The following is a 15,493-nucleotide window of genomic DNA, read 5'->3' on the forward strand; positions in this document are numbered from 1 at the left end:
GGGCAATGCGGTCTACACAGCCTATCTGGATCTCGCCAAGGCCTTTGACACCATCCCCCACTCTGTAATCATAGATAAACTTACTAACCTGGGCATTAATCCCTACATCACTTGATGGGTTGCCAACTGGCTTACTGACAGAACCCACACTGTAAATGCAGCAGACTCAAAATCCAGCTCCAGATAAGTGAAAAGTGGAGTACTTCAGGGTTCAGTCCTGGGACGGCTCGTGTTTGGCATCTACTAATCTGAAGTACAGGCCAGCACTAAGGTTCATAGGTTCATACTAGGCTATCTGCCCTAGGGCATTTATAAGCCTAGCCAGAGTGTGTTTGGCTTTCGCCACCCATTTTAAATTAATTTTGCTATGCCCTTTTTCGAGGTTAGTATACTGTGCCTCTGTCTGACAGTGACACAGAAGTGATACCCGGGGTAAACCTATGATCTCCCATCCACTCATCAAGATTCCACTTGAAGAGAGTCAATGAGGGACTCTGCCTAACCTGGACTGGGATTATATTCCAGAGTGAAGGGAGCCTCTGCGTTATGAATCTGTCCCTCCAGCATGTCCTATTTATTTCAGTGCTGAGGTTCAAGTCTCTCGAGTGCGTAGCTCGATGGGATTTGGATTTTCTGAGGTGCAGCATGTCCATTAATTCCGGGTTGGACATGGCTTTATACGTCAGGCACAGATCGTCTCTGAGCAGGTGGTATGCCACTGAGTAGAGCTGGAGTTTCTTTAACCGAGCAGCATATGGCATCTGTTTGAGCCCTTTGATCCTCTTGGTGAGGCACTTTTGGGGTCTTTCCAGTTGCTGCAGGTGTCTGGTAAGGTACATCCCAGAAGGGGCATTGTACTCAATTATGGGCCTGATGAGGGATGAATAAAGAGGCACGATGACCTCCCCTGATCTAGATGTGAATCCCTTCATGATTAGGTGGGCTATATAAAATGTTTTTCTAACCACTTTGGCCACGTGGTTGTCAAATGAGAGATTGCTATCAACTTGGGTCCCCAGGTCCCTAATTACTTCTGCTGTACTTAATGGATTACCACCTATGTGGTAATTTGTGGGCACTTTGTTTTTGCCAAAGGGGATGACTATACACTTTTTGGCGTTTAGCTTGAGGCCATGGATCTGGCACCAGTTGTCTGTTTCTATGAGGCCCTTTTGGAGGATGCTTGTGTCGTATGGAGAGTCTATTATGGCACCCAGTTTGCAGTCATCTGCGAACTTGGTCAGCCGCAGTCCTTCCGTGTTGGCCTGTACCTCCGAGAAATATATACCGAACAAGAGAGGTCCCAGGACTGAGCCTTGTGGGATGCCACTATTAACTGGTTTGGAGTCTGACATGGCTCCAGCAATTCTAACCATGTGGATTCTGTCCTTGAGCCAGTTTGCAACCCATCTAGTGACATAGGGGTTAATATTTAAACTGGTGAGCTTATCTATAATGCCCGAGTGGGGTATTGTATCGAAGGCTTTTGCAAGGTCCAGGTAGGCTGTGTGGACCACCTTCCCCTCGTCAATGGCCTTGGTGACTGTTTCAAAGAAATCGACCAGGTTTAAGAGGCAGGATCTGCCCTTAACAAAGCCGAACGGGGTAGGATCCAGTGTCTGTAGGTCCCCAATATCTTTATTTATGAGGTCCATGATGATCCTTTCCATAGCTTTGCAGACTAAGCTAGTCAGGCTTATGGGGAGATAGTTTCCAGGATCTGTTGAGGCACCACCTTTGTGGAGAGGGACCATTGTTGCTGTACGCCACTCTTTGGGTACATATCCTGTAGTAAGGCTGAGATTGAACAGTAGTTTTAGGTTTGGGTTTAGCTCTTCTTGGAGTTCATGTAGGACGCAGCCCAGGACACCGTCTGGTCCCATTGATGCTGTGTTTTTTGCTTTGGAGAGGGCGGCTCTTACCTGAGCATCTGAGATGTCAGGGGGGGCAGCACTCTGCTGGGATAGATATTTGCCCTTTTGGTGGGGGGGGAGAAGTTTGCACTGAACCTGTCAGCTAGGATGTTGGCAATGTCTCTGGGTTTGGTATATATTTTGTCATTTTGGACTAATTATGAGCATATCTGGGAATTTCCACCCAGTTTGGCTTCATAAAGGGCTGATCTTGTCTCCTCAACCTGAATGACCTCTTCAAATCAGTCTACATAGCTGTGAACAAGGGCAATGCAGTCCACACAGCCTATCTGGACCTTGCCAAGGCCTTTGACACCATCCTCCACTGCTGTGCTGTGTATGGGAAGGGACTGGCTAACAAAGTTTGCAGATGACTGCAAACTGGGAGCCATTATTGAATCCCCAAATGATGTGGATATTCTACAAAAGGGCCTTACAGAAACAGATGCTTGGTGCCAGAGGCATGGGCTCAAGCTCAATGCCAAGAAATGTATAGTTATCCCCTCTGGGAAAAAAACATACACCCATGAATTACCACATAAGTGGCAGTACACTAAACACTGAAAGTGTGATAAGGGACTTAGGGACACAGTTGTCTCACCTTTGATAACCACATCGCCACAACAGTCAGGAAATCCTTCTATGTGGCACACCTCATCACTAAGGGGTTTTCATCCAGAAAAAAGGATGTCATTGTCCCACTGTACTCATCCCTCATTAGATCTATTATACAGTACAACCCTCTGTTTGGTATGTACCTCAAAAGACACTTGTAACAACTGGAAGGGCCACAGAAATACCTCACTAAAAGAAATCACACGCCTAAAACAGATGCCCTATGCTGACCGTCTAAAAAAACTCCAGCTATACTCTGCCACATATCACCTACTCAGAGGCAATCTCTGCTTAACATACAAGGCCATGTCAAACCCAGAGCTGTTGGACATGCCACACTTAAAAAAATCCCAATCCCTCAGAGCCACATGCTCCAGGGATCTAAACCCTGTCATCACAATGAACAAAACATGCTGGAGGGATAGGTTTCTGACCCAGAGACTCCCCATAGTCTGGAATAGACTGCCCATACATGTCAAGCTGAGCGCCTCTTTGGCCCTCTTCAAAAGGAACTTGATGATTGGATGGATAGAAAATTCACCCTGGGAATCACGTCAGTTGCCCTGCTAGACTGGGGACCAGGGAAGTAAATATTCTGGGAAGAAATAGCCAGGGAATTGTTATGGCTAGGCTTGTACAGGCCCTAGGGCCGATAGCCTAGTACCAACCTATGAACCTATGAACAAAAAGCAGTGAAATTGATGCTAACCTTCCTGTCAGCAGTATCACACTGCCTTCTAGCTGCCCACTGGCAAGATTCATTACAGATGCAAACAATGTAACAGCCTGTGTATGATACAGACACACAGGCCATGCTCAGTGTTATGTCAGTTCCAACATAACCTGTACCTTTCCCAGCACAGGTCATGTGTGTTGTACATGGCATTCCCGATGTCACCTACTGAGGACTAGCTGTTGCACATAGAGCTTGTGACTGGGTTGATGTGAAGCTTACCATATGCTCGGATAAAGTAGTAATAAGTCTGTTTGAACATCCACACAGTAAAGCTTGCCTGAATTTTAAGCTTTCTTAGCAAGTGCAAACTTTTTACTTTTGTTCCAGCTTTCCTATTTGCTTTATAACATCATTATGGGAAGCTTAAGTGTTTTCTTAATACTGAAAACATCTGACATATATGTCAAAATGCAATAAACTGCAATGTAGCACAGACATAAAGCGTTTAACATATTTTTAATCATTACAACAGATTTTTTGAAATTAATGAAAAAAAATGTATCTAAAGATACATAGATAGACACAGACAGATAATAGAGAAAACTAATTTTTATACACTCATGAAAAATAATGCTTACTTACCAGTTACTGCTAATGAAACAGCTGTGCTAGGCAGAGACTCGATTTCTCGGTCTGATTCTTGTTTCCACACTCTGCAGGTATAAGATACCAAACTACTGCCTGTACTGCTACCACTAACAACAATGTCATGGGATGGTGATGTCTGTTTTCCTTGTATTTCAGACTGTCCCTTGTAGAATGAATACTTCTGTCCTGTATGAGATTCAGATGTGGAGCACCATAATGTCACTGTTTCATCTCTTATGTACACATTATACCGAGGATAAACATAGATAGTTGGAGTAACAGGTCTGTCTGAAATAAATTAAAAAGGCAAGAAATGTTAAATGTCTCTGCACATTTGAAATCATGCTATAACTCTACATTAGAGAAATGCTTTACTTAGTTGGTAACTTTAATATGAGTGCATGTAGCTAATGGTTGAAAATCTGACTGAATGAACAAAACTCACTGCTTTAACCAGATGAAAATCTAACTTGTGGGGATCAAGCTCCTCTGTAGCACCTCTGTGGGGGACAGACCACCCCACACTCACCTTTACTTATATATGGTTCCCTATCAGAAGCCTGAAACACTATAAGCCTGAAAATCAAAATCCTGAAAACTAAAGCCTGAAAATTCAAAATCGCCCAAAATCCTGAAACTCAAAATCCTGAAAACACAAAATGGACATACTGACGTCATTGTGGCTTTGCTATTGTTAGCCCTGTGGTGTTAGGTCATGCATTGGGTTCAGGTAAGGTTGGTTTTATGTTAGGGGGAGGTTTAAGTGAGTTAGGGTAGGGGCGCAGGTTAGGCATGTATGCAATAGTGACAAATATTTAAGTGAGTTAGGGTTAGGGACCTTAGGGTTAGGGTTAGGGTCAGGGTCAGTTGGTAGATATTAGTGTCTTTATAGTGAAATATTAGCATTATTTGTGTTTTCAGGATTTTGAGTTTCAGGATTTTGGGTTTTCGGGATTTTGAATTTTCAGGCTTTAGTTTTCAGGATTTTGATTTTCAGGCTTATAGTGTTTCAGGCTTCTGATAGGGAACTATATATATATATATATATATATATATATATATATATATATATATATATATATATATACCAACAGAAAGCTTCAGGGCAGCACCCATGTGGGGGGCAGCTCTAACACTCACCTTTACTTAAATATACCAGCAGCAAGCTCTAGGGCAGCACCCATGTGGGGGACAGATCCCACACTCACCTTTACTTAAATATACCAACAGCAAGCTCCAGGGCAGCAGCCATGTGGGGGACAGACCCCACAGTCACCTTTACTTATATATACCAACATCAAGCTCCAGTGAAGCTCATGTGGGAGACAGAACCTACACTCACCTTTACTTATATATACCAACAGCAAGCTCAAGTGCAGCACCCATGTGGGGGACAGGCCCCACACTCACCTTTACTTATATATACCAACAGGCAGCTCCAGTGCAGCACCCATGTGGGGGACAGCCCCCACACTCACCTTTACTTATATATACCAACAGCAAGCACCAGTGCAGCACCCATGTGGGGAACAGTCCCCACACTCACCTTTACTTATATATACCAACATCCAGCTCCAGTGCAGCACCCATGTGGGCAACAGACCCCACACTCACCTTTACTTATATATACCAACAGCAAGCACCAGTGCAGCACCCATGTGGGGGACAGACCCCACAGTCACCTTTACTTATATATACCAACAGCAAGGTCCAGTGTAGTAACAATCTGGGGGGACAGCCCCACACTCAAAGTTACTTATATATACCAACAGCAAGCTCCAGTGCAGCATCCATGTGGGGGACAGACCCCACAGTCACCTTTACTTATATATACCAAAAGCAAGGTCCAGTGTAGTAACAATCTGGGGGGACAGCCCCACACTCAAAGTTACTTATATATACCAACAGCAGCTCCAGTGCAGCACCCATGTGGGGGACAGACCCCACAGTCACCTTTACTTATATATACCAACAGCAGCTCCAGTGCAGCACCCATGTGGGGGACATTCCCACATTCCCCTTTACCTGTATCTACCAACATCAAGCTCCAGTGCAGCACCCATGTGGGGGACATTCCCACATTCCCCTTTACCTATATGTACCAACAGCAGCTCCAGTGCAGCACCCATGTGGGGGACATTCCCACATTCCCCTTTACCTGTATGTACCAACATCAAGCTCCAGTGCAGCACCCATGTGTGGGACATTCCCACATTCCCCTTTACCTATATGTACCAACAGTAAGCTCCAGTGCAGCACCTATTTGGGGGACATTCCCACATACCCTTTACTTATATATACCAACAGCAGCTCCAGTGCAGCACCCATGTGTGGGACATTCCCACATCCCCCTTTACCTGTATGTACCAACAGCAGCTAAAATGCAGCACCCATGTGGGGGACATTCCCACATTCCCCTTTACCTGTATGTACCAACATCAAGCTCCAGTGCAGCACCCATGTGGGGGACATTCCCACATTCCCCTTTACCTGTATGTACCAACAGCAAGCTCCAGTGCAGCACCCATGTGGGGGACATTCCCACATTCCCCTTTACCTGTATGTACCAACAGCAGCTCCAGTGCAGCACCCATGTGGGGGACATTCCCACATTCCCCTTTACCTGTATGTACCAACATCAAGCTCCAGTGCAGCACCCATGTGGGGGACATTCCCACATTCCCCTTTACCTGTATGTACCAACAGCAGCTCCAGTGCAGCACCCATGTGGGGGACATTCCCACATTCCCCTTTACCTGTATGTACCAACAGCAGCTCCAGTGCAGCACCCATGTGGGGGACATTCCCACATTCCCCTTTACCTGTATGTACCAATTTCCTGCTTACAGAAAAGTGAAGAAAAGAGAAATAAACAAAACAGTGAATCCCCTCCAGCACTGTAGTACAAATAGCACCAATAAATGTCTTCTTAGGAAGCAGCACAGACTGGACATTGGGAAGCACTGCACCTTGTGCAATAGTGACCCCTCCCAACAATGTATTCAGCTCTTCATCATTACGGACAGCCTTTCATCCAGTCTTCCACCCTACTATCCCTCTAGCCATGACTCTGGTGGTACAGATAAGCTGTTTCTTTATTATTTCTCATACAGTTTATGCCTTCAGGTTATCAGCTGTAAGGCCAAACACCTCTGCACAATTTTGAGACCACCGGTACTGGATTACGTGCAGCAAAGAGTTCCTGCCTTCCTGACTATCAACCAGCTCAAGTCCCTTGAAATATCACAAGGAACCTGATAGTATGTTTAAACTGTAACTTTGTTAGTTGCTGTACACCCTTCGCTTACCACCGATACTCACTGCCCCCCATCTACATCCACTCTAGACTATCCACCTCTCTCCCATCTTTGTTCCTGAAACCCTCACCTCCATTTTCTTCTCCTTTGTCTGTTGGCCCTTCTGTTTTCCCTAAACTCACTCCAGTTCACTCTCTGCCTGTCCCTCACCCTAAGCTTTAAATCTAAAACATGCTCCTATACCTACTCACTTCAATTCCTCTACTTACAGTTCTGTCACTAACCACATCCTACCACATTCCACTACCTGAGCAGTCCTCTAGCCCCACCCTTCCTCTCGTACTTTCACATAATTCAACACTCTCCTTCCATATACTATCTTCTCTATTCTTTCATTACTTCTTTCATCTGTTCAAACATAATCTCTCGCCTACTCTGCCACCTCCCTAAACTCAAATCCAAAGTCCTTCGGCTTCACCCTCTTAGGTATACCCCCTTCTTCCCAAATATTACCTTACTTCTCACAGGAGATATTCATACTAACCCTGGTCCTCTAGCCAACTTCTCTGACCCCTCACCCCCCTGTGTCCTCCTCCACCCAGATTCCCACTCCATCTCAGCTTACCTCTTCTGCTAAACACCTTAAAATCTTAGGTATCAATATCCAAAGTACAGTAAATAACCTCCCTAATCTTCACACCTGGATACAATTACACTCCCCAGATATCCTCTGCATCTCCAAAACATGGCTAAAACCTCACATATCAAACAAAGAAATCCTCCCACCCGGCTACAATATCTTCTGGCAGGACAGGCCTACTAAAATGGTGGTGGGGTAGCTATTTTCTATTCTGAAATCCTCTCTCTTCACCCCTTACCATCCCCCCCACCCAGTTTCCACCCAGCAGAGGTCCTCATAGTTAATTGTAACCTAAATGATCATAAAAAGATTGCCATCGCTACTATCTACATACCTCCCAGTAACAACATTTCCATTCTAGAGCCCTTTCTGGCCTGGATCTCTGAAACAATTTCCTATGAAACCATTATAATAGGAGATGTTAATATCAACTGGATTTCTCTCACCACCAGCTCCCCAAACACTAGCCTTAATCTATACAGCTTCACCCAACTGATCACCTCCCCAACTCATATGAATCAACAATCCAATACCAGCTCCACTATAGACTGAATACGTTCCTCCCATCCCAATCATTACCGTAAACCCTCTATTCTACCTGACACACTTAGTGATCATCACCCCATCTCTATACATCATTAACTGTCCCAACCCTCTAAAACACACACATACAGAGACTGTCATAATCTATCCAACTTTAACCCTGATTTATTTAATCAAACACTCTCATCAATAAACTGGTCCTTTCTCCAGCAACTGCCTCTTGAAGAAGCTGTTCTCACATTCAACAGCATCTTCTGTAACAGTCTTAACTCCCTAGCCCCTTCAAGAAATGTTCGGATTAAAACAAACTTTCATCCATGGATAAGTAAAGCCACTCTCTCCCTCATGCAGAAAAGAGACACTGCATGGAAAACTTGGAACAAACTCAAAATCCCTTCCAGCCTTCAGCACTATAGATAACTTCGAAACACCACAAAAAACACATCACCCTTGATAAGAAAAACTTCTACCTGAAGCCCAAAAGAAAGAAAAAATCCACTCCAACCCCAAATGATTCTGGAGTACCATTAATAAGCTTTTACACCCAGGTAACCCTTCCCCTCCCAACCCTTCCCCAAACAGCTCCCCCTAGAAACTGTTACACTTCTCAACTCCTTCTTCATAGACTCTATACAGAAACCAATCAAACCTAACACTAACATTATTCTTGACATCCCACCCACTCCCTCCAGCCAAACAACGTTCTCAGTCAAGCATATCCCCACAACCATCATCAGATCCCTACTCAATAAACTTCAACCCTGCTCCCCTTCAGTTGACAACCTGCCTCCCTTCTACCTCAAACTAGCAGCCCCTCCATAGTCTATCCAGTCTTCATTCTTATCAATCAGTCCATTCAGGAAAACCTGGTCCCCCAAATATGGAAAAAAGCCTGCATTATACCTCTCTACAAAGGCGGTAACTCCTTTGACCCCTCAAATTATAGGCCTATCACTATTATATCCCCTATCTCAAAGATCCTGGAAAAGTATAGCCACAAACAGCTTATTGCACACCTTATTCATGAAACTCTCCTCACCCCTACCCAACATGGCTTTCTCCCTCATCATAGCACTACTACCACTCTACTATCCTTCACTAACTCCATCTCCACTTCTCTCAATAACAACAAACTAGTGTCTTTCCTCTTACTTGACCTCTCTAAAGCTTTTGACACTGTTTCTCATAACCTCCTGCTCTCCAAACTTGCTTCCCTCAACTCCTCTACTTCCACCCTTAACTGGTTCTCTTCATACCTGTCAAATAGAGCTCAATTTGACAACGCTCATACAATATGCAGATGACTCTACGATCATCTCTACCTCTGACAATCTATCCCACCTACATAGCCTCACACAAGACATACTAGACTCAGTCGAAAGATGGCTCACCACTAACCAACTCCTACTTAACCCAAATAAAACTAAACTTCTTCTTTTCCTTCCCAAACCTCTCCAACACCTCAAATCCTCCTTCTCAATCTCTTCCCTAAACAGCACAACTATTCTTGTTGAGTCTCATACTAAACTACTCTGTGTACTCCTAGACAACAAACTAAAATTTAATAGCCATATCAAAAACTGCATCAAAAGAACCCACCAGAAACTAGGATTACTACACATAAACAAAAAATTCCTTACTGAAGAATCCAAAGTTTCCCTTGACCAAGCCTACCTCCTACCCAATATGCTATATGCTGCCCCTTTATTTACCAACCTCCAAAAAAGTCTCTTAAAAGACTTGAACTAACATATAATAAAGTTGCATGATTCGCCACAAATCACCCCTATCGCTCACACCACTGCCTTTCCCAAATAAAACTTCACTGCCTAGAATTCCATAACCAACTCCGTCTACCTCAACTTTACCTGACACACTCCATTTTAAAACAACTCCTAGCCTGCCCCTCACTAGCAACTCTCATCTCCCCTTACATCCCCAACTGGGAGCTTCATAGCTCAAACCAACACCTTCTCCAAATTTCCAAACAAATCCATAGGAAAAAGCCTTTATAGTCATGCTGTCTCCACATATTGGAACCAGCTCCCTCTCTACATCAGAACTCACCAAAACCACCCAATTTCAAACTAGCCCTAAAGGATTACCTACTCAATTCCTGGACCTGCCCCTGTAAAGGCCCTACTTGAGTCAGTTCCTCCCCAGCCATTCTTCTCCCAGCAACCCTCTGTCTCCATTTCCTGCACCTTTGACTCTTCTAGTTGTATGTTTCTACTTGCATATCTGTAACAATCTTTCTCTTTCCTAATGACTATTCGCTGTATCAGACAACTCTCACCTATGACCTTGCTCCTTGCCCACCTACTTGCATATCTGTAACAATCTCCCTCTTTCCTAATGACTATTCGCTGTATCAGACAACTGTCACCTATGACCTTGCTCCTTGCCCACCTACTTGCATATCTGTAACAATCTCCCTCTTTCCTAATGACTATTCGCTGTATCAGACAACTCTCACCTATGACCTTGCTCCTTCCCCACCTACTTGCATATCTGTAACAATCTCCCTCTTTCCTAATGACTATTCGCTGTATCAGACAACTCTCACCTATGACCTTGCTCCTTCCCCACCTACTTGCATATCTGTAACTATCTCCCTCTTTCCTAATGACTATTCTTTGTATCAGACAACTCTCAACTATGACCTTGCTCCTTGCCTACCTACTTGCATATCTGTAACAATCTCCCTCTTTCCTAATGACTATTCGCTGTATCAGACAACTCTCACCTATGACCTTGCTCCTTGCCTACCTACTTGCATATCTGTAACAATCTCCCTCTTTCCTAATGACTATTCACTGTATCAGAAGACTCCCACCAATGACCTTGATCCTTGCCCACCTACTTGCATATCTGTAACAATCTCCCTCTTTCCTAATGACTATTCGCTGTATCAGACAACTTCGCTGTATCAGACATCTCTCACCTATGACCTTGCTCCTTGCCCACCTACTTGCATATCTGTAACAATCTCCCTCTTTCCTAATGACTATTCGCTGTATTAGACAACTCTCACCTATGACCTTGCTCCTTCCCCACCTACTTGCATATCTGTAACAATCTCCCTCTTTCCTAATGACTATTCACTGTATCAGACAACTCTCACCTATGACCTTGCTCCTTGCCCACCTACTTGCATATCTGTAACAATCTCCCTCTTTCTTAATGACTATTCGCTGTATCAGACAACTCTCACCTATGACCTTGCTCCTTGCCCACCTCCTTGCATATCTGTAACAATCTCCCTCTTTCCTAATGACTATTCGCTGTATCAGACAACTCTCACCTATGACCTTGCTCCTTGCCCACCTACTTGCATATCTGTAACAATCTCCCTCTTTCCTAATGACTATTCACTGTATCAGACAACTCTCACCTATGACCTTGCTCCTTCCCCACCTACTTGCATATCTGTAACAATCTCCCTCTTTCCTAATGACTATTCGCTGTATCAGACAACTCTCACCTATGACCTTGCTCCTTGCCCACCTACTTGCATATCTGTAACAATCTCCCTCTTTCCTAATGACTATTCTTTGTATCAGACAACTCTCACCTATGACCTTGCTCCTTGCCCACCTACTTGCATATCTGTAACAATCTCCCTCTTTCTTAATGACTATTCTTTGTATCAGACAACTCTCAACTATGACCATGCTCCTTGCCTACCTACTTGCATATCTGTAACAATCTCCCTCTTTCCTAATGACTATTCGCTGTATCAGACAATTCTCACCTATGACCTTGCTCCTTGCCCACCTACTTGCATATCTGTAACAATCTCCCTCTTTCCTAATGACTATTCGCTGTATCAGACAACTCTCACCTATGACCTTGCTCCTTGCCTACCTACTTGCATATCTGTAACAATCTCCCTCTTTCCTAATAACTGTTCGCTGTATCAGACAACTCTCACCTATGACCTTGCTCCTTGCCTACCTACTTGCATATCTGTAACAATCTCCCTCTTTCCTAATGACTGTTCGCTGTAGCAGACAACTCTCACCTATGACCTTGCTCCTGGCCCACCTACTTGCATATCTGTAACAATCTCCCTCTTTCCTAATAACTGTTCGCTGTATCAGACAACTCTCACCTATGACCTTGCTCCTTGCCCACCTACTTGCATATCTGTAGCAATCTCCCTCTTTCCTAATGACTGTTCGCTGTAGCAGACAACTCTCACCTATGACCTTGCTCCTGGCCCACCTACTTGCATATCTGTAACTATCTCCCTCTTTCCTCACTGTATCAGACAACTCTCACCTATGACCTTGCTCTTTGCCCACCTACTTGCGTATCTGTAACAATCTCCCACTTTCCTAATGACTATTCGCTGTATCAGACAACTCTCACCTATGACCTTGCTCCTTGCCCACCTACTTGCATATCTGTAACAATCTCCCTCTTTCCTAATGACTATTTCCTGTATCAGACAACTCTCACCTATGACCTTGCTCCTTGCCCACCTACTTGCATATCTGTAACAATCTCCCTCTTTCCTAATGACTATTCACTGTATCAGACAACTCTCACCTATGACCTTGCTCCTTGCCTACCTACTTGCATATCTGTAACAATCTCCCTCTTTCCTAATGACTATTCGCTGTATCAGACAACTCTCACCTATGACCTTGCTCCTTGCCCACCTACTTGCATATCTGTAACAATCTCCCTCTTTCCTAATGACTATTCTTTGTATCAGACAACTCTCACTTATGACCTTGCTCCTTGCCCACCTACTTGCACATCTGTAACAATCTCCCTCTTTCCTAATGACTATTCGCTGTATCAGACAACTCTCACCTATGACCTTGCTCCTTGCCCACCTACTTGCATATCTGTAACAATCTCCCTCTTTCCTAATGACTATTCGCTGTATCAGACAACTCTCACCTATGACCTTGCTCCTTGCCCACCTACTTGCATATCTGTAACAATCTCCCTCTTTCCTAATGACTATTCGCTGCATCAGACAACTCTCACCTATGACCTTGCTCCTTCCCCACCTACTTGCATATCTGTAACAATCTCCCTCTTTCCTAATGACTATTCACTATATCAGACAACTCTCACCTATGACCTTGCTCCTTCCCCACCTACTTGCATATCTGTAACAATCTCCCTCTTTCCTAATGACTATTCGCTGTATCAGACAACTCTCACCTATGACCTTGCTCCTTGCCCACCTACTTGCATATCTGTAACAATCTCCCTCTTTCCTAATGACTATTCGCTGTATCAGACAACTCTCACCTATGACCTTCCCCCTTGCCCACCTACTTGCATATCTGTAACAATCTCCCTCTTTCCTAATGACTATTCGCTGTATCAGACAACTCTCACCTATGACCTTGCTCCTTGCCCACCTACTTGCACATCTGTAACAATCTCCCTCTTTCCTAATGACTATTCGCTGTATCAGACAACTCTCACCTATGACCTTGCTCCTTGCCCACCTACTTGCATATGTGTAACAATCTCCCTCTTTCCTAATGACTATTCGCTGTATCAGACAACTCTCACCTATGACCTTGCTCCTTGCCCACCTACTTGCATATCTGTAACAATCTCCCTCTTTCCTAATGACTATTCGCTGTATCAGACAACTCTCACCTATGACCTTCCCCCTTGCCCATCTACTTGCATATCTGTAACAATCTCCCTCTTTCCTAATGACTATTCGCTGTATCAGACAACTCTCACCTATGACCTTGCTCCTTCCCCACCTCTTTCCCCTACTTGTCTCCACGCTATAAGTAAGCTTTGCCTGGTTATGAGTCCTTCCTTTCCCTCTCCTTGTATTTTTTACCTACAACTACATCAGTAAAAAACCTCCCAAGACTAACTAATGTATTGTATATTTAATAAACATGCCAAGACTAACTAATGTATTTACTAACTAATATATTGTATATTTAATAAACATGCCAACACTAACTGACATACTGCATATTTAATAAATCTGCCGTGACTAACTAATGTATTGTATATTTAATAAACCTGGCAAGACTAAGTAATGTATTGTATATTTAATAAACATGCCAAAACTAACTAATGTATTGTATATTTAATAAACCTCCCAAGACTAACTGACATACTATTTATTTAATAATTCTGCCGAGACTAACTAATGTATATTTAATAACATGCCAAAACTAACTAATATATTGTATATTTAATAAACCTCCCAAGACTGACATACTGTATATTTAATAAATCTGCTGAGACTAACTAATGTATATTTAATAACATGCCAAAACTAATATATTGTATATTTAATAAACCTCCCAAGACTAACTGATATACTGTATATTTAATAAACCTGCAAGACTAACTAATGTATTGTATATTTAATAAACCTAACAAGACTAACCAATGTATTGTATATTTTACCAGTGGTGCTGTGTACCCATTGTGGTCCTGGTTGACACCCTGGATCTAACTATCCTACAGGATCACAGAGCAGAGGGACAGAGTATTCAGACAGCCTTGTGCAGTAGTGTAACATGAGACTGACAGCCTTGTGCAGTAGTGTAACATGAGACTGACAGCCTTGTACAGTAGTGTAACATGAGACTGACAGCCTTGTGCAGTAGTGTAACATGAGACTGACAGTCCGAAGGTTAAGGGGTCTGCGCACATCAGTGGGATGAGATCAGAACTCACAGGCAAACCCAATACAAGCCTTTGTGACCTACAACATGCACAACAGGATGAATGAGAGTTCTACCAGGGGATACAAGAACCACCCCTACAGGTACATGTTAGCCAGCAGGTATGGCTTATCCAAAGTGTGCAGTTTCTCTAGCATCTGTAGACCATTAGGCACCACAGCGTGTTAGAGATGTCTGTATATAATGTGACACACTAGTGTCCCCTCCATGTCTTCTACATCATTGAGGAAAGGGTAAAATGAGGCAAAGCCTTTTAATCTGCTGTGACAGTGTTGGAAAATACTATAAGCTACTCTCTGAATAGCAGTGTTAATCAGGCAAAACATCTGTTTCATAAACTCTCTAAAGGAAGAAAGTCATTTCATCAGTGACAGTCTCATCCAAGGAAATAAACATGTAGCAAGGAAAGTACAGTTGTGTTAAGTCCTACTGACCTGTAACAGTAGATCTTCAAATTCCTTACTGCCTCAGTAGCATTCAGGGTTATCTACCAAAGTAACCCAGCA

The 15,493-nt window shown here is 43.6% G+C and overlaps 1 protein-coding gene across 3 annotated transcripts in view; it reads right to left on the minus strand.

Annotated features, from left to right (window-relative positions):
* LOC122790854 (Fc receptor-like protein 5) overlaps positions 1-15,493 on the minus strand; it is a 1,199,590-nt gene that overhangs the window by 760,019 nt on the left and 424,078 nt on the right. For all 3 annotated transcript variants that reach the window (XM_044058503.1, XM_044058502.1, XM_044058501.1), the window contains one exon: positions 3,847-4,140. In XM_044058503.1, coding sequence (XP_043914438.1) covers positions 3,847-4,140 — 294 coding nt within the window. The remainder of the gene's footprint in view (positions 1-3,846; positions 4,141-15,493) is intronic.

The sequence above is a fragment of the Protopterus annectens genome, chromosome 16.part0 (genome assembly GCF_019279795.1).
Source record: "Protopterus annectens isolate FY-2018-M chromosome 16.part0, PAN1.0, whole genome shotgun sequence".
NCBI classification, from domain to species: domain Eukaryota; kingdom Metazoa; phylum Chordata; order Ceratodontiformes; family Protopteridae; genus Protopterus; species Protopterus annectens.